General features: G+C 37.9%; 1 protein-coding gene across 1 annotated transcript; it reads right to left on the bottom strand.

Annotated features, from left to right (window-relative positions):
• Positions 1 to 646: 646 nt before the first annotated feature.
• Positions 647 to 19,027, bottom strand: LOC131323901 (uncharacterized). Its single transcript, XM_058355738.1, has 18 exons — positions 18,905 to 19,027; positions 18,776 to 18,839; positions 18,365 to 18,492; positions 17,826 to 17,840; positions 15,825 to 16,391; positions 14,385 to 15,551; positions 13,910 to 14,231; positions 13,226 to 13,481; positions 12,905 to 13,121; positions 12,410 to 12,762; positions 11,720 to 12,217; positions 8,599 to 9,796; positions 8,062 to 8,415; positions 7,370 to 7,573; positions 6,757 to 6,994; positions 2,524 to 6,136; positions 2,266 to 2,397; positions 647 to 1,376 (listed from the first exon to the last, which is right to left on the bottom strand). Exons 1-16 carry the CDS (start codon positions 19,025 to 19,027, stop codon positions 2,790 to 2,792), a joined length of 9,051 nt encoding a protein of 3,016 aa, XP_058211721.1. The 3' UTR covers positions 647 to 1,376; positions 2,266 to 2,397; positions 2,524 to 2,789.
• Between the last annotated feature and the right edge of the window lie 1,135 nt (positions 19,028 to 20,162).

The following is a 20,162-nucleotide window of genomic DNA, read 5'->3' as shown; positions in this document are numbered from 1 at the left end:
TTTATTACGTCCAATTTATTATCTTACATAACAATTCTTGCATATTATAGATTTATCGTAAGATTCATTTTGTTTTAGCTCATAACATAAATTAATTGTTTTTTTTTTTGGGTTTATTATAAATTTATCATTGTTTATGGAAAACTTGTTTAATACATGATAAATTTATTATATTTATTTGTAGTTTTACGGTAAACTCATGACATAAACTATAAATCGCTGTCTATAACAAGAAAAGAGTATTGTGAAAGTAGCCAACGACAAGGTGAATTATTTTCTTTTTATTAAAAGATCATAGGACGGGTATTAAATTTTCATCTTGGATATGTGGACTTTAGATAGATTTATTTTTTATTTAAAAAAAAAGGACATTTGGTGAGCGTTCCAGTTTAATTGGAAACTTTTGAATAACTCAAACAAAAACTACTAGGTTGATAAACAAAATTTGAAACTGGGACGTCTAAGGTTCATCTACTCCGTCCATAGATAAAATTGGGCTTTGGGTCATCTAGTAAAACTATATAGTCAATAGGAGTACTCAAAACTATGAAGTCAATTCTCAACATGCAGAAAACAGAAAGTAACTATAAAATCTGGTTTTGCCAATATGCCACAACTTTTTTATAAGGACGAATTGCCGTCGTGGCTAGGCTTGGGAGTGCTTCAACTCCCAACAGTCATATGCAGGCTATGTAATATTTCCAACATCTACTCCTCACGACAACATAATAATGAACACACGACTTGTTCCACCATATAGTTGATGAAAGTGAAAACATTAGACCTAAAAACGCTACCACGAGACAAAATCTACAGTTCTAAGATGGAAAAACCCCAAGGAACCAGCATGCCGAATATTCCCATCCTTCTTGAGTTTCCAACATTTTGAGTCTGTGACATGTGAAAAACACCGTGCTGCTATGGTATTCCCATTGTTGCATCATTGCATGTTTTCCTTTGTTCCTTCCTCTCTATGGACGCACTCTTGGCCAGATCCAACATTGTGAGTCTGTGACGTGTGAAATGCTGTGCTGCCGTGGCATTCCTATTGTTGCATCATTGTATGTTTCCTTCTGTCCCTTCGCCTCTCTATGGATGCACTCTTGGCCTGATCCAACATTCTGAGTCTATAACATGAAATACACCGCGCTGCCATGGTATTCCTATTGTTGCATCATTGCATGTTTCCATTTATTCTTTCGCCCTCTCTATGGATGCACTCTTTGCCTGATGAAAAACTGGTCTTGATATCCTCACAATCTGGATGAATATCTTTTTGCAAGAGATGAAACAAAGGCTCTAGCCTTGGCCAACTCAGATGCAATCTCTTCAAGATTTCACTGATTGTTGAGATGTTATCCTCAATGCGTGGCTCCCTGAAACGTAGAAAGATCCCCCAAAAAAAAAAAAAACACTGAGTTGACCAAGTATAGCCATTATTTATGAAGTCACAACCCAATAGCTTTTTAAGGCAGCACTTTCACAGTGGAATGATGTTGCATATGTTAAGTTTGGCTTTGAGTGAGTAGTAAACCTAGGCAAATGCATGAGAAGTAAATACATGGGATCTATTACAACAAACATTATAAATAGTAACCTGAGGTTTTTATTTTTCCAAGGGACAAAACACATATTAAAGAGAAAGGTATATGAATGCAATAAGCCACGGGAACGTGTACACCAAGATCAATACAGCCTATGGAACACTTCAATTGGGTGAGGACCTATCTGTGTTCACAGTTTGGAGACACGAGACACGCTGGGGACATGTATGGGACGTGTCCATTATATTTTGATTTTCTTTATTCGGGACACATGGGGACAGTCGGGGACACAACAAAGTGATTTTTATAAATTTTTCATAGCTTTTCCAGGATTAAATACTTATAATTTCAAGAGTGTTGTGCCAAAAGTGTAATATAAAATGTATTTGTACATGTATAGGCATACAATGGTCGATAATGCGTTCGATAAGAGTCATAGTCCAAACAATTACATGCTTGCATAACTAAAAAGTTACTTAAAAAATTTTGCCGTGTCCCCTTTTTTTAGAATTGTCATGTACCTTGTCCGTGTCCGTATCTGTGCTACATAGGTGAGGACAAGGGACTGATTTCTCCAGAACCAGTTATTTATGTGCCCAAGGAACAGATTGGAGCACATCCAGAAGCAAAGACATTTACACTAGGTAGTTAGACAAGAGAAAGAATATACAAATAAGGATATGAAAATATGAAGTTAGACAACAACAGAAACACATCTAACCTCTTATCCAACCCCACAGAAAGCTGCTTCAAATCATCCAGCACACTAAAGGTTTCCGTCATCCTTGCTAGTAATTTCTGGAAACAAATCCATCACAGAGGATAATAGTTGAAGATCTCTCTCCACTTCGACCTTAAAATATAGAATAAGAGTAGAGGTGTTTAGATTTCGATTCACAGAGGTTCTGAAAAACATGTCTATAATAGTTGATCTAGCAATTCAGCTTTACCGAGTTACGAAAAATAAATTTAGCTTTACCTTTAATTTTGGGTTCTCAAACATGAAGCTTATTTCCTTTCCATTCTCAAAATCCAAAACTTCAAGCATTTCCCCAAAAGGACCATAACTGCAGTTTGAATGGGGATAGTTCGAATCCTTCTCTTTGATATTAGCATGTGAATCCTTAGTTTTTCCTTCTTTGGGAAACAACTCTCTCAGGAAATCCTCCCTACTTTTCTCAACCTTCAGATTCAAGAAAATTGCACCCGAGCAGGAGAAGTTCACAATCTCGTCTCCGTTAACCACTACAAGAGGGTCTCAATCATTTTAAGAGCATCAGCAAGCGCATCAACGAAGCAACAATCCCTCCTGCAGATGGCATTGCGAAAGGCCCGTGGCAGTTGAGAACCAATGTCACTCCTATAGAGCAGCCCAAAAAGTTTGTCAAAATTCGTTCTTGAGTTCACACAAAGAACAGATAAAAGAATAACCAATCGCACAACGAGGAGGGGAAAGTAATCCTCTGAAATGTTCTCTGTGGATTTGATCCACTCTAGTGTATCAGTCTTATTGAGAAGTAGATCATGAACAAGGTTCACAATGAAGTCGTGGATATCTACCAAATCCAGAGATGACTCGCCAAATAAATTCGTAGTTGGATTGTTTGTCCATTCCTGGGAAATAAGCCATTCAACAATGATTGATTTTGTAGTGAAGAAATATCCTTCGGAGTAGGATACTATGAACAAAAGGCGCTCAATAATATACAAGAAACACGTAGGAGATATATAATCCAGTTCTGATTTCCAGTCGGCCTGATAAGTATCTTGAAGAGCTTCGTAGAACTTGCGAAACAGAGATATATCACTTAAAGCTGCATTAGTGTTTCTGATTTCATAACCCACTGCACTTTCTAATGCAGGATCCCCACTCAGTTCCTTGACCAATGACATCCACTTAAAATTCCAGCCAAAACATCTCACAATCTCCGTATATGATTCGTTAGAGAGCTTACCGAACCCAAGTATCAACATCAGAACCCTACCCATTTGCCCATATGTCAGCTTAGTATTCGTGATGTTTTGAAAAATAGCTTTAGTCATCACATTTTTTGAAAGTTCGATTCCCCTCAGAAGGATCATATTCTCTGTCGATGACTTTCTCCAGTCCAGAGGAAACAAATGGTGAATGAAGTTTTGCACTGTTGGTGTAATGTACTCCTCCACAAATGCATTACTGTCGTGAGTCTTGTACTCTTTCAGAAAATCTGCAACTTCAAAGGTCTGAGAAAGCAACATGGTTTGGTGAAAAATGTTGAAGTTGCTGCTGACTGTGTAATCTTGCAGGGCCCTGAGAGTTTCCAAGACTTGCACACCAACACGCAATAACTCTGAACCCCAGTAACTCTGAGCGAAACAGACAAGCTGCATAGGGCCAATACCAACCATACTACCTTTCCGCTCAAGAGATCTACCGTCAATTTCTTTAACCCAGTTGGCTTCAGCGTTCACCAATAGGTAAATATCACTTTGATCACCACAGAGCTTCCTTACACCCATATAGTTCAAGCAAAACTCCCAATAGCTTGAACTCTTACTCATATCTTCTTGTCCAATTTTCCCAAGATTCTCAAGTAAGTTCAAGATCTTCTTCTTCCAAAAGTTCCAAAAGTAAATCAATGTTTCAACAGAAATCCCATCTTCGGAAATCAAGTCTTCTGCATTCTTCCTCTTATCGCTAACTAATTCATTAGTCCACTCATACCTTGCCATATCTGAATTGAGATGAGCATCCAAAATTTTCCAAACACAGAGAATTTGACCTCGAAGACTTTTATGTCTGTGGGAAGCAATCAAATACTGTCTCAGCTCAGACAAGCTACTCTCCTGGTTGGACAAAATATTCACTTCTGCACGGACAAATTCATGCAGCAAATCAGATTGATTCTGCACACATGACATTGCTCTAGCAAGAAGTTCTTCCTTTTCCCCAAACTGCCTCATGGGCCAACCTTTGCTTCTTGATACCCAAAGAGAGGAGGCCAAAACATATGAAAGAATGACCTTAGATGCTTCTTCGAAATGTCCAGCTTCCTCGAGCAAATCTGCCTGATGTATAAGATCTCCTTTACCATCTTCAACTTCCAACACCAGAAGCTCATCTATGCAATTCAAGGCTTTCAAGAACATGCGCCTCAAGTCAATCGAATGAAATTCTCTCACATATTTCATCATGGATGCCTTATCTTCAACCTCATAGGAATAACGTGCACATCTTTCTAATAAATGCTGCTCAACTTTCCGTATATCATAACGTGTTGTGACTCTATGTACGTCTCTGGGTGCATCTTGTTTCCAGCACTGGATGAACTTCAAACCAATTGCACAAAATTCATCGACAGCTGTTCCATTTGATAAAATCTCAGCTTCCCTAGAAACAAACTTGTAGAATCGATCAGAGTGTTTCATTGCAATTTTTGTGGCTTCTTCTAAAAGCTTTTCATTCTGTGTAAGCTGCAATGGGCAACACTTGCTTCCCAGTACAGTATTCTCAAAAATATACCAAAGCATGAGCATAGATGCTTCTCTGGGTCGCCTAGCTTTCTCAAGCATCTCAGCTTCTAGGAGAACCCATCCTTTCATCTTGGCTATGTCTGCGGCTTCAAGGAAGTTTCCCCATTCCTTTTCAAGCGTGAAAAGTTCATCAAGGCAATTCAAATTTCCCAAGAATGCACGCATCAAAGCAGCCGAATGAAAGTCCCTAACACAATTCATCATGGATGCTTTATCTTTATGCTCATTATAGTAATGTGCACATCTTTCTAACATATGCTGCTCAATGTTCTCGACTTCATACCTACTTTTAAGATCCACATCTGTTGGCGCATCTCGTTTCCAGCACTGGATAAACCTTAAGCCAATCATGGGGACTTCGTCGATGGTCTTTCCACTAGATAAAATCTCAGCCTCCCTGCACACAAACTCATGGAAAAGATTTGAGTGATTCAGAGAAATTGACTTGACTTTTCCTAAAAGACCTTCGGGAGTCAACTGCTTGAGAGAACCATGCTTGCTTTCCCGTGGACCTAACTGCTTGAGAGAACCATGCTTGTTTTTTCCTGAACCCACAGAATTGTCGAACACATACCAAAGCATGATCATAGATGCTTCCCTGAATTTCCTAGCCTTGTCAAGCATATCAGCTTCAAAGAGAACATAACCTTTCAGCTTCGCTATGTTAGCTGCTTCCAGGAAATTTCCCCATTCCTTTTCAAGCAATAGAAGCTCATCAAGATAATTCAAATTCCTCAAGAACATGCGCATTGAATCCTCAGAGTGAAAAGATTTAACAAATTTCATCATTGCTCTTGTATCTTTGTGTTCATGGCAATGTAGGGCAGCTCCCTTCAAAAAATCTTGACAAACTTCTTCTAGCTCTTTTAGGACGTCTGTGGCCATGTGTTGTCTCCACTGTTGGATGTAGAGAAAACCTGTGTCAAAGAACATCCCAGCCCTGCAGGCATACAAACATTCTGCATACAAATTTGCCCGAGCATACACTTCAGCTGCACGTTCATACTGTTTGGCCAGTAAGAAACATTCTCCAGCATTTTCCAACTTAGATTCCCCAAATTTTTCCAAGTAAATTATGCCTGTATCCATAAGAGTGTAAATATCAATTTATACTTGGTAAAAAGGAGTGTGAATACCAAATTGTCCTCAAATCCAAAATGTACTCTATTCAAGACAAATTTGGGTGATTAGGAGCTAGACAAGCCAACTAGAATGCTCAAAAGAAATTATGTCATCAAGATAAATTTGATTGCTCATCTAGCAATAATTTCATGCATGTGTACCGTGACAACGTGATCAAGAGTAAGAGTGATTGTCATATGGCTAGACCTATAAAAGAATAGGCTCTAGGATACAGACTAGACCTTATCTTCAAATAATACGAGAAAAAAAAAATGGATTGTAGTACTTATGATGAAATTTGTACACTTGAAGGTCATGTACTTATAAATGTGTATTTACACGTGAAGGAGACCAAGTATCTTAGAACTTTGAAACATTTGTTTCATTTCTAAAATACATAACATTGTTGTAGGTGCTCTTAGCCATGCTACCATGCTAAACGTTTCTATGTTAAAAAGTGTACTGATATGACAAAAGGCACAATTTTACATCTAAAACTCCACACTGTGAATGCTTTCAATATCAGCCAGAACGAAAGTGTTGAAAGCTAATTCTATTGAATGGTTGAAAGGCTTACCTGCTCTTTCATATTCAGTTAACTCGAAATAACATAGGGCAGCCAATTCGGCCTTGTCAATGGACTGAAATATTTCAGCTGCTTGACTCAGGGCAGTGCGAGACTCTTTAAAGTTTGAATCACGGAGAAGATCAGCAGAAGCACGAAGTCCCGCAGCTTTGGCACATCTTTCCCAATATGTGTCTCCTGCTTTTTCGAAGCACGTGGTTGCCACCTCATAGCTATGCTCGTAAAAGAGCTGCATTCAGGAAAAAAATTGCATGAATAGTTAGATTCAAGATGTTAATTGTTAAGAAAGATATAAAATGAGGCCGTCATCTAGCAGACACAAATAATCTGGGAGGAAGAAAACAAACCAAGACATAAATTAAATACATTATACATGCACATGTGTGGATATATATAATATATATATATATATATATATATATATATATATACACACATATATATATAACAAAAATGGACCGGGAAACTCTGGATACCTAAATCGGCTATATTACATGATCCCAAATCAACATGAATATTAACCACAACTAATTGTTGATATCTTATCACTTTACTATTTTCCAAATTCCATGATATATTCCTGCAAAATGATGCATCTTCTCACTGTCTCAGAAGAAGGAGAGGCATATAAAGAGGTGTGGGTGGTGTTTCCAATATTAAAGTACTTCTTCGGAGTTGTGGGCGTACTTCTGGAAGCATCATCACCAGATTTCAGTATCAGTATCATATGACTTACAGAAGCCAAGTATAAATTCATGCTTTGGAGTTCTAATGCAGCCCAACCAGCATAACAATGGCAAGAGGCACACTATGACAATAATCAGGGTGTTATGATGTTGATGATGATCTTTGTATGCTATGTGAAATGGACTCAGGTATAGATGTCGGGTGAGAGTACGTGTCTAAGTGTCTGAGTCAGAGTACGTGTCTAAGTGTCTGAGTCCTCCAATTTTCATCACAAAGTATGGGGTTACGCCATAAAATTCAAATTTGTTAATATCTTGCATTTGTTTCTCAAATAAATAATGTTTAAAGTACCATAGGGATTTTCCCGCATAATATAGGAGTTCCACACAAAGTTCATGGTAAATTCTAATCACAAAAGACATTTGCAGGGTGAATGTCAAACTAAAAATGTCGGAAAGGGGTCCCATACTCTTGTCTAAGTGTTGAGGGTCCAACATGGGTATTTTTAGTCATTTAGAAGGATCCATGTAACATAGATCGCACGAAATAAATAATGTACAAGAAACAGAAGTAGCTACAATAGTAAATGGTGGAAAGATGGAAACAGGCCTTGATGCCCTTGGACTTCCACTCCTCTTGGCTGCTAGCAACTTGCATTTCCTCCACAAATGATTCATCAAGTCGTCCAACGTTAACAAGGCCCATTTTCTTCCAATAGTTGACTATTGGATGTGATAGCCCTTCGTAATTCTCACAAATCCAAAGCCTCTGCCGGGTACGAGTGACAGCCACATATAATTGCTTCAGTTCAGAGCACAAGACATTGTGCTTTTCCATATTGAACCTCTGAAAGGAATGGGGATGCGCAGAATCCAGCAAATCTCTTCCTTCCATAAACTCATATATCACTCCCCATTGATTATCCAAAGGTGATGAGCGAAAGAAGTCGTACAGTAGGACATCCTGCAATTTGATACACGATGCGATTTAAGGAAACACGTTGCAGCAAGTTCATTAAAAAAATATGATAAACATGAAATATATGAAGAGAAATTAACCAAAACAAAGCCTCCCAAGTCTGAAAGCTTACTTCACTCGAGATATGAATCAAATAATCAATAGTAATTAGAAACTACATCCATTCACCTCAAATTCTAGGCCCTTGCACTCCATGATTGTCAAAACAAGAGCTTTCTTCCCAATGTAATCCAAAATTTTCCTCCTTGAAGAATCATCTCGAACTAAAACAACTTGCTCTGCCCCAAAGCTGACAGGATTACTTCCTTCCTTTACACTGTTTTGGAATAAAGTGAAAATTGCATTATCATTACTATTGGGCTCAAGCAATATGGGGGCTTCACCATATACAAGACTATGTTCAGGGTTTAAAATATCAATTGATTGAGGAAAGAAATGATAGAGAAGGTCAATCACACTCTGCGCTAACTTAAGAACTCCATCATGGGTTCTAAAGTTATGAGTCAAATTAAACTTTTTTGAGACTTGACCTTTCCCTTGTCTTCCGTCGCTCTCTTCCCTTTGCAGTCTCAAAAACTCCACATAAAATAGACATCGTATATCCTCAAACCTGAAGTCAATACCCCTTGCTATAGTTTGAGCGGTATCACCCGAAAAAACAAAGCCCTCTGAAAAATTTTGGCAGATATATTTGAAAAGAGCAATTTGTCTCATTGAAAGATCCTGCACCTCATCGATATATACAAAATGCATCTGATCACCTTCATATCTTTCATTTCTTAGCCGACGATGAAGATCTATGACTATGTCAGCCACATCGAATTCACCATCAATTGCCTTTTTCTTCTCATATGCTCTGAAAATGTCAAAGATTATCTCTCTTTTCTCCCTGACAATAAGGGACCCCCGACTTTCTGATAGAGAAATATAGTCCTGCCTACTGAGTTTCCCATCATATGCCTCCCCAGCTAGTAAACCACCTTTTATAGCAGACATTATCTCCGTGAAAACAGTAGAATAATCCACTTTTTTAGTGAGCATGGTATTAAAATGAGGCCAGTAAGATGAGATAAACCTCTCAAAGGTTACCTCCTTTGTCCTGATAAAAGTTTGAAAGGCAAGTGATCTTGTATTGCTAGACTTCCCATGAGCTAGTTGTCTTACATAAGGGAATCTGTCAAAGAACGAATTGCCAACTGTTCCATCAAGCATCATCAAGAACTTGAAAAATGTTATGATAAGTGGGTATGAATGGAGTGGAACATCCACAAAAGAATCTGGAATCTCATCAAACAGTGTTACGTCATCAATCTCATCCATACCAACGAAACTGCTTTTTGAATTGGACTTCCTCCCACATGCAAAGCTGTATTTTTTTGCAACACAAATAGAGAAAAACCAATCACAATTTCAGGACTTGATGCATAAAACGTATCTACAAATAAACCTGTACTGCTTAAAAGTGTAACACAAGTATATTAAAGTCGTACTCTTAGTTATTACTTAGGGAAGACAAATATCAAAATACAAATACTAAGAGTTGTTTCCATAATTTTCAAATGCCACTGTCTTTTACAAATCTTGGGGGCTCAGAAAAGACAATGATGCAACAACATGCAGAAAGAAAATGACAAGTAACCCACCAAAGAGGTACTTAATATTGAATACCGTTAAATCAGTTAGAGCAATCATGGTAAAAAGATGCTTTTGCAATTGTCCATATGTGCCAGATGCTGATATACTTGATGACTATGTAATATCAGGCCATCATACTTCAGTTATATCCTTCATCATAAAGCAGCTCTTATACTGGCATGTATCATCAATAAGCTGCAGTAAAGTTCCAACTCATTTTCGGCATGCCTGGTTTCAACATGAAGTTCTTAAAATGCACCATCAGATAGTGTCATCAGTAAAACAATGCCTTCTCTCTCAAAAGCACTAAATCTATCTTTTTAGGGTAGCCTTTTCCATCTTATTCTGGTTTGTTTATAAAAGGCTAAGTGAAGTAGCTTAGCTCTCTTAACTCGCCTAACTCAAACTAATTAACTGGCTCAAATCAGAGCCAATGACATGATGTAGTGCTAACCTCTTTTAATTTAATAGCCAGGTGTAGGCTGGCAGATGTAGATGTTTACACTTTAAATTATTTACAATAGTTCAATGCTACCAGTGCCAAAATGTCATTCTCACACTCTGTTCCATGCAGGTGTGGTTGTAGTCAAGGACAAAGGGTGGCTGCAGCCAAAGTAGGCCCCGGCCCTTCCCCCCCCCCCCCCCCCCCCCCGCCCCCACCACCACAAACTTTGTATGCTATGTATTGCCTCCAATGTTTTAAGAACCATTCTTACTTGTATACCTTCTCTCCTTTTTTTCATTTGTTTGTTCCTTTATTTTTTATATTTTCCCAAGTTCTTTTGTTATTCCCTTTCACCTTTGGTGTCACACCTCTAAATATTATTGATGTACTTTAATAATGTTGAGAAGTAAATTATTAGAAGTTGGTGAAATTTAATTCCTTTGCTTATGATTGTTTACAATGTTCCATTTCCTATCGGCTGTCGCTACCATTTCAAAAACACTTTTGAAAAGAATAACTTAAGTATGCTAGTATTATTCAAGGCCAGCTCTACCGCCAGTTATCCACAATTGATTTCAGAAAAATGAAATAGATCACAAAGGTGGCAATGCCAAGGCCCAAGCCTTAAACATTCAGGGGAGCAGAGAATCAACACCATTAGATTAGATCCCTGGAAGGCCAGAATTATGAGATGGTTAAGGTAAGGCATAACAAAAACTTTACCCATTAAGGGGGTTTTGCTCAGTGCAGTTGCTGAAAGAAAATCCACGGATGAGTGCGTGGACAGACCTAATATCATAAACTCTAAGCTCCTTCTAAAGGCTTCTTTAGCAATGCATAACAAATAGAAGACAACAATAACATTAAGTTTTTGCAAAATTTCAGAACTTCACAAGAATGTTTTCTACAGTTTTTATGGAACACTACAAAATAAATCTAAGTTATCTAACACCGATACATTAAACCAAGTGAACTATTATGTTGCAGAATGCCAGAGTAATACCTCAGATGGACCTAGAAAAATTTTAGTCCTCTTATTCTTTTTTTTGAATCAGCGACATAAATGACACGTCGTACCTCATACTATCTGAACTATTTGAACAGAATATCCAGCAATTAAAATTAAAGTCATGATATATGTTAAATATCCGATTTTGCATAGCTAAGACTGAAACAAGTGTTAAACCAAACTGTCATTTCTTTACTGACCTTTGCAAATGAGAAACATGTTGTTTAACTGTATAGCACAGTTTTGGACTAACTGTAACAAAAATCTGGCGCAACATATCATCCTTAGTAACAGTAGAGAGATTGCTCTGAACTTCATGATATCCTTCAGATGCTAAGTGATACAGTTGCTCATTCTGAAACAATTTTATGGTCAAAACCGTAGTCTTCCCGGTGCCTGACCTTCCAAGTATAAAACTGCTTCTGTTGAAATGAATGATCTCTTCCTCTTGTTTTGTTAGTTCAAAGGGAAGAACTATTTCCTTACCATTGCAGTAAGAGAGCAGATTTTTTACCACACCAGATGACAAGGAGTAGAATTTCATCAGTAACAAACTTTCACTGACCTTTGTGTTCTCCAAGTAGCTTTTGCCATCAGAAGAAACGGCATTTAAATCTTCCTCATTTTCAACTTCACTAAGATTCTTATACTGAAGCAATGTAGAAGAGGATGGCCAAGTCATTGGAACTACCAAATCCCTAAACTCCAAACAAAGACAGAACTTGTTATTAGTATTGTGATGATGACAAAGGAGAAGACTGAGCAAGCATAGGAAATCCATATTGTAGGGTAGAACCTCCATTATTTTCAATCTAAGTTGTACAAATGAATTTAAGTTGTTCACATCTTAAAACGCTAACATACATTAGCGTACACAAGTATGTACTTACCCCTCCAAATATTTCACCTCACAATGATTGAGATAATCAACTGTGTACATCCCAAATATTCCGTCCAGACGTCTTACCAACATTGAAATCTCCTCCAATGGCAATACATCCCAGATCTTCAAGACTTGGGTGTACCATGATTCTTTAACTATGTCAATAGAGCAGACTATGTACAATTCCCTGACCTTGAACTTATTCAAAATCTTTGAGGAGCTTTTGCAAACCACTTCTGTATTTCTCCTTCTTGGTCGCCAGCCAGTAGAAAGCTTTGATAGTAGAAGAAGAACTAAATTCTTCATCTCGGATGTCTTTAGCTTGACAAATGATTTCCTGAAGTACTCACTGAAGAGAACCTGAGTGCAGAATGGTCGAAAACAAAACAGTAAAGAAGTTTGTAGAATCTAAACTTAGGGAAGGCATATTTACAAAGCCAAAATAAACATGGGTAATACCGCTAAGAAATTAAAGGTAAACTACAAGTACAACCCAACATACCTTCCACCTGCTGCTCTTGAACAATATACTATCCCCAATTAGGAAATCTTCCAGCTCATTGAGCTCTTTCTTTACCTCTAATATGACGTTCTCCAAAGCCTTGTTTTCATCAGCATTAAAAAAGCACCCACGAACTTTGGCATCGTGGATAAGTTCTTCCCACATTGATCCACTCTTACTCAGTGATCTTTCATTCCCCAAAATCCAGAGGCAATGTCTATATTATGATAATAGAAAAAGTTATCTACCTGCATTGTTGGAAAACATTGGAGTACACTACATGGACTATATCAAATATGATTAGCATATTTGGAATCATACCTAGCCCTAGTCAAAGCAACATTAGTCCTTTGAGGACTGGAGATGAACCCCACCGATCCTCTACCAGCAGATCTTACAGTTGAAAGTATTACAACATCTTCTTCCCCACCTTGAAACCCATCAATTGAGCGGACCTTTACTGAAAGATTAGTCAGGTTCTCATACTTCAGACCCAATCTCTGTTGAATTTCTGCAATTTGAGCAGAGTAGGGGGATACTACCCCAATGCTAATCATTTGCTTTGATGCAGCGCATGCTGAAGGAAACAGTAAAAATATATTGTCAGCTAAACTAATGTAGGTACATCCAGATGTAATCTAATTAGGACCTCATACTTATTATTTGATATGCCAGATCAGCTTTGTTACTGGCTTCAGATGTTCAACTTTACTTTCCACGGGTCCAGATTATATTGCTTCTGCTTCAAAATATAGCTAGATAGTACCAGCCTCATTGATTTAACATAAGACACTACCAAAAATGGTAAGTTACGGATCCATGATTCCATGTTCAACAAGGATTTTTTGGACGGCATATAATGTACAAACATCGATTGGAAGCTACTATTAAAATGCTAAAAGCACAGCTCCTCTCAGATTATAAGCAGCAGTTCAATGGTTGCATTGGATTGAACAAGGAATCAATGAGCATATGCAATGAACGAATTTACACAATTTAACATACCATTGAAAAGCATCTGCACTAGTTTCAGTACAACTGCAACCTCAACCAAGTTTTTCCGACTGCGGTCATCAAGCAATTCTCTTCCATAAGATATGTTTATGAAAGAATATGGTCCAAACATCGGACCTGGAAGGTAGCATTTTGTATAATCTTCACCCTTCACTTTTGGTGCATCCATGACCTTATTTTGGTAAAATTTACTATTTGGGAAGCAACTTATTAACGGATGCATACGGTATTGGATATCCAAAAGTTGCTTTGGATGACCCAAAAGAATCAACCTCTCAAACATACTTCTTCCAAATCCTGCCTCATGGTTAACCTACAAAAGAAGATATTTGCTTGTGCAACTTTAATACTTCTAAAGAAATAGTAGCACTTGCAACACTAGCACTTACAACACCACCACTACCAATGAGAAGGACCTTAAATTGCTGTCTGGAACATATCAAAAGGCCAAGTAGCAATCACTTACATGACTATGGACCATAGCTGGTAACTGGCATTCATCACCAAAGAGGACAATATGCTTTATGCTAGGGAGTTGTACAGGCATTAGTGTTTCACACTCTTTCATCTGTGCAGCTTCATCGATAACCAGCATGTGCAGTGGCCCTAGTGCAACTGAATGCAGTTTGTATGAACTTGATGCTGTGCACAAAATTAAGGAAGCCATTCGAAAACAGAAGTTCACAGCTGCTTCTTTGTTCATAGAACTTGGAAGCTTAAGTTTTTCAAGTGAGCTCTGTAGCTTTCTTAAAGCAGAAATGCATTTCCTTCTCTGAAACAAGACTCTAAATTCTTCTACAGAAGAGTCGGAGACAGATTCAGGTTTAGAAAAAAGCTCCTTGAGCCTTTCAGAATCTGCTTCATCCTGGTACAGCAAAGTCTCAAATGAATCAAGGAAGTTGACAAGTACTACCATGCTATCGAAATTACGTTTTTGAATAAAAGTTATGGGCACGTGAGTGCAGATAGAAGATAAACATGTTTTGAGTGCCAAAGCGGAAGATCGAAACTTCTCTCTCAGAAACTGAAGAAATGAAACACTCTCCACAATCCAATCATCAATTACATTGCTTCGTCTACCATTGACTGATTGGTTATCGCATAAGACTTCATACTGTGAAACACAACTTTCAAGAAATTCTATCAGTGAAGTGAGGCAAGGCTTCCAACCAGTTACTGGACCAAAGCACTCAGCAAGCTTTTCAGCACGATAATCCAAAAAAACTTCTTCAACATCAGGAGTAACTTTTAATTTCTCTTTGTTACCAAACAGGAGGATATCTGCCGCAGAGAAAACCAAAGCTTCCCTTCCACTACCTTCTTCAACTGACTCTCTCATTACTTTCAGTGTATGAGAGGCCACTGCTTGAATTCCAGTATTTGTTGGGGCACAGGTGAGGGTCCTACATTTCAATTGCATGAGGGTCCACAACAACATACTAAGTGTTCTAGTTTTCCCTGTCCCAGGTGGCCCCCAGATAAGTTCCACAGCAGAAGTGTGGTTACATTGTATTTTACATATAGAACTGACAATTGCCTTGTACTGGGAGACATTCAGCTCAGATGACAAACATAAATTTTCTTCGGAGATCTGATTCTTCTCCATGGGACAAAGATTACAAGGTTCTTCAGCCTGTAACAAGAATCAAACCATAAGTAAAATTTTCAATGAAATTCAATAACTCATACTACAACTCTTTTAACCAACAAATTAAATGACAGTCCCATTAATATAAAATAAACCAAACCAACAAAAAATGAAATCGCTTAGAGAGGTAAACAAAACTCGTTGCCATTTACGAAGCAAGGAATTTGGTTTTCATAGGTTGCTTTCAGCAAAAAGAAAAAGAAGTGCTATAACAGCTCTAAATGTCTTCGTCTTTTTTCTCTCTGGGGTTCGGGGTACAATGAAGCTCTCCAGATTTCTTACCATAGCCTTATAACACAAAAGTTTCTGGATAACTTCCATATTTCCAGACATGTGCAATGCATTCCATATCCTCTTGTTACTTGTGATATTCATCAAGAAAATCACACTAGAGAATTTGCATGTCCAATCTTTTATGCCCAGGCCATTGGGTACTTTAACTTTGAAATTAGCAGCTGTAATGTCATCAGCTTTGTCATCCCCAGATATCTTGGTGATTGATGCTAAAGCCCATGCCCTTCCTGACCTTTGCAAGTCTGAAGCAGATTCAGGCTTAGCTTCTGTAAACAATAACATATCACCCGGAAGAGATCTGTAAGGCTCCTTGCCAGGGTGACTCTGTCTGTTTCTCCAAGAACCAACTTTGACATCATAGAATAATGCGGCATCTGGTGTTTCCTTCATAGAGAGGACTTGTGCACAAGGAGAACTGGATGCAGCCTCCAATGCTGAACATAACTCTGCTCGTATTTCCTCCAATAAAGGAAAGACAAATGACTCCAGATACTCCTGTACAGACTGGAATGATTCTGGGATCCTTTCCACCTAAAAGAAAGAAAACGAACCCACATATGTCAGTAATAAATAATGAACGAAATGAAGTCCTTCAACAGAAAATTGAATCCTACAACATGCTTAAGCTTGTAGAAACCAGCAACGTTTAAATGCAAGCAAGAAAACTAATCACTCTTTAATCTCCAGACATATATGCAAGCAAGAAAACTATAAATTAAGTCCAACATTTGACGGCAGTGCACAAACCATGGAGAGGAAGGAAATCTGTAGCTATCGAGTTCTAAGATGAACTACAGGTGGGACTGGATGGAAGCTGTCCCCTTTGCAATATAAAGAAAAGGACCCTGGGTAAGCTCGTTCAAAAATCAAATGAGGATTTTCACAATCATGTGCAGGGAGATAGAATTCGGGTTAGCTAATAGGGCTGGAGCCTTGGTATTTAGGGATCTTACAATAGAAGCATTTCAACAGCAAGCTCTGGACAGTTCCAAACATGTAACCAAAGTAGTTGACCAGCAATGGGAGTTTATCAATACTCATTAGATCCAACACATTAGTAAATGAAAAAGTGGTCGGGGAGGATAGGTGAAAGATATACACAGCAATAAGAAGTACTTTTACCCCAAAAAAATAAATCAAAAGTGCATACAGCAGCAACCCTACGTTCACTCACATTGTTCAACCAGCTACATAGAGTGTAGGGTTATGCTTTTATATAGCAACTATAAGTTAGCTCAAATGGAAGGCAATTTGAATTCTTCTAACTTCCTTTCTATCAGAAGAAATTGCAATTAGGCGGGCCATGAACTGGATTTGAAACCCCAACCACAGGTTAATCGAAGCTGCTGTAGGTTCGTAGAATCACATCCCATGTTCGGCTGTCCACTAACCACCCTTAGATGTATAGGCCTATGGGCCACGTTAATTATGAGTAAATGTTTTATTTTCCTTACAGAAAAATAATAAGGTAGGCGAAAAAACATAATTTGGAATCAACAACTACCGTATAAACCCCAAATCTTATATGTCCAATTGTTCACAAAACAGCAGAAGTTCAAGAAGACAGCAGAAACAAAGAGACAGATGAATATGTAGGCATTTTTAAATATATAGCAAATGCCTTCACTATGTGTTACCTAATGCATAATTTTAAGTTTTTATTTTCATTTTTAGGTAGCATCAAGATTCAACGCTATTACCACAGTCTAAAGAAGGGAGGAGCCAAACTCAAGACATTATAAGCAAGGCCTAGCAGCCACAGCCCATAACAAGAAATCACACTGCATGCCATTTCACATACAACGATTCAGACTTCCTATCCTATAATAAAAAGAAAATCGGTGGCTAATATGTCCAAAGGAAATCATGACAATCGTTTTTCACAATTCCCACAAGTTGAAAGGCTCCAATTACGTCTATAAACACTTTCACACACTGAGAGAGACATATTTAACAAAAACCTACCGAAACTGTAAGTTCCTGCAAATATGAAACAGCAAATAGTTTAAGTTAAATTTATCCATTCTCAACACGAAAAAAAAAGAATTTTAAAGCTACCGACATAACATAGAGCAACTCCATGTTAGAGTATACATAAATGTTAAGACTATAGGAATACAAACCAAAAAAGAGTCAACCTAAGAACCTGAGCTCAATACCCTCTCCAAAAACGAGCATAACACTTAAAACTCTAACTAAAATAATCCTCGGTGTTCAGAACATGCAAAGGCCAAAGAGATAGAAAAAAGAGCATGAGCCAACTTTTTGGTTTTTCTTTTTTGGTCAAGCGGAAAATCCTTTTTGGTTTTTCTTTGCATTAAGGGATTGTATTAAGAATGTGTGTGATAGGCTAAGCAGGATTAATGGCTTTAGTGCATCAGGCTAGTGAAGAATACAAATAGGGAATGTTTGGTTCATATTGGAATGAAAGTTGGAATGGGGGTGATCATTTCTTAGGGATGATCATTTGTAGGTGTGGTCTCTAAAATTTTGGCATAGAATACGTTACATGAGATTAAGATTAAGAGGCCAATAAATGGAGTGTAGACCCTCCCAGTGCCCCTCATGTAAGACCCAAAGTGGTCTCCCTTGACGTCCGAGTAGTTCATTTTGTATGACTCCATGATTACATCTTCATTCAAAAAAATCGTATTGATTGGTTAAACATCAATATCCAACGGAACGAAACTTATTGCCACAAGAGAAATGGACCTGACTGTCTATTTCACTTACACGATTCAATTAAGCCCTTATCAATAATGTCTGATCAACTTGATTTTTTACATAAATAAAAACCACGTCAATACTTATAAAATGCATGGCTGGAATTGGCAAGTGAAAGCAGATTCCATTTCACACGACAGGATGTCACATGAAATGACCGTTTGATTCTTCCCACAATCATTCCAACGAACCAAACACTACCATAGAGTCTGAAAAATTTAGCAAAGAAACCAGCCTAAACTCCATTTCCACAGGCTGACACAATCCTTAAGTTAAGTCACAAAAAAGATATAAGTAAAAAGGAAAAAGACCCACAAAACCTTGTTTTTGAAGAGACCCTCATTGGAGATGTCTTCCAGAGACCAAGAGAGCACATGATCAAGCAACTGATCATCTCTTTCTTTAAACTTGGCATTCTTCCATTTTGTATTATCATTACCCATATCGCCAAATTACTACTCCGTATCAAACACCCAATTCAGTACTGGAACGATTAAAACCCAATCGAGTTGGAGATAGGTATGCAAATGGTAAACAGAAGAAGTAGGATGAAATAAAGAAAGGGAAAGAATGGATGGGAACATTGGGAAGTCCATGGGTCTTCTTCTTGGTGTCACCAACGAGTGTCTTCTGATATTCCCTTGTAATGTTCTTTTCAAATCCCCCATGGGATGCGATAGGACGGCGCCAATCGATGCCACAAGACGTTTTTTGGAGTCTTCCAAAGCCACTTCAATAACCCCTCAAATCCTCTCTGCCCATGCTGTGCATTGTTTAAATTTTTTTTACCGTTGAATCTGCTGGAAATTTTCAGTTCCCGTCCAGTGTGGGCTATGGTCCAGTCCGGTCCAGTTCGGCATTTGCGGGTTCTTTTTGGGTCCACAACGATGATCAGAACCGCTCATCTTTTAGAGCTTGTCGAGAACATTGGCCATGTGAAAAATCATTTTAATCGGATACCGTTTTCTATGATTTTAAAATGAATTAAACTTGAAAAAAAAAGGTGCACACACTAGATTGGAACTCACTTGGCACATTTACCTTATGCTTAATGCATTTAAAAATTATATCAAATGATATCCGATCAACATGATTTTTTTTGTGGCCAATGTTCTCAACGATCTCTAAAACATGAATGATTTTGATCATTGTTATGGGCCCAAAAAAGACCCGCAAATTCCAAACTAGACCGGACTGGACCGTAGCCCACACGGGACGGGAACTGAACCCACCGGAAGCGCACAGGAACATAAACACTCCCTTCCTCATTCTTTATAGTTCCTTTACGAAAACTCTAACTAATTAAGAAAACACAATAATTGCACTTTTGAAAATTTATTTTTCTCATTTTCTCCTTCAGTTATTATATTTTCTTACTTTTTTTAGTACTACTCCAGTATTAATTAAAAAATGAAAGGGTAAAAGAGGAAATTTCTTATCTATTACCCATTAGTTTTCATTTGGGACAATCTTTTTTTGGGACGAAAAAAGTACTATTTATGACTAAAGAATGGAGACGGAGGGAATATAGCCGAATTTGAATACTACAAGAGATTTGAACTCGACCTCTTGCTATTG

Source organism: Rhododendron vialii, chromosome 4a, assembly GCF_030253575.1.
Source record: "Rhododendron vialii isolate Sample 1 chromosome 4a, ASM3025357v1".
In the NCBI taxonomy this organism is placed as follows: domain Eukaryota; kingdom Viridiplantae; phylum Streptophyta; class Magnoliopsida; order Ericales; family Ericaceae; genus Rhododendron; species Rhododendron vialii.
Note: the sequence above shows the minus strand (reverse complement) of the source record. Positions and strands in the feature narration are given on the sequence as shown.

Excerpts from the sequence above, each read along its gene's own strand:
- LOC131323901 (XM_058355738.1), bottom strand. The coding sequence starts at position 19,027 with ATGGGTAATGATAATACAAAATGGAAGAATGCCAAGTTTAAAGAAAGA. Across the intron at positions 14,232-14,384 it reads CAGCTATGGTCCATAGTCAT|GTTAACCATGAGGCAGGATT; the intron begins GTAAGTGATTGC and ends CTTCTTTTGTAG. Across the intron at positions 13,482-13,909 it reads AGTGCAGATGCTTTTCAATG|CATGCGCTGCATCAAAGCAA; the intron begins GTATGTTAAATT and ends TGTTTCCTTCAG.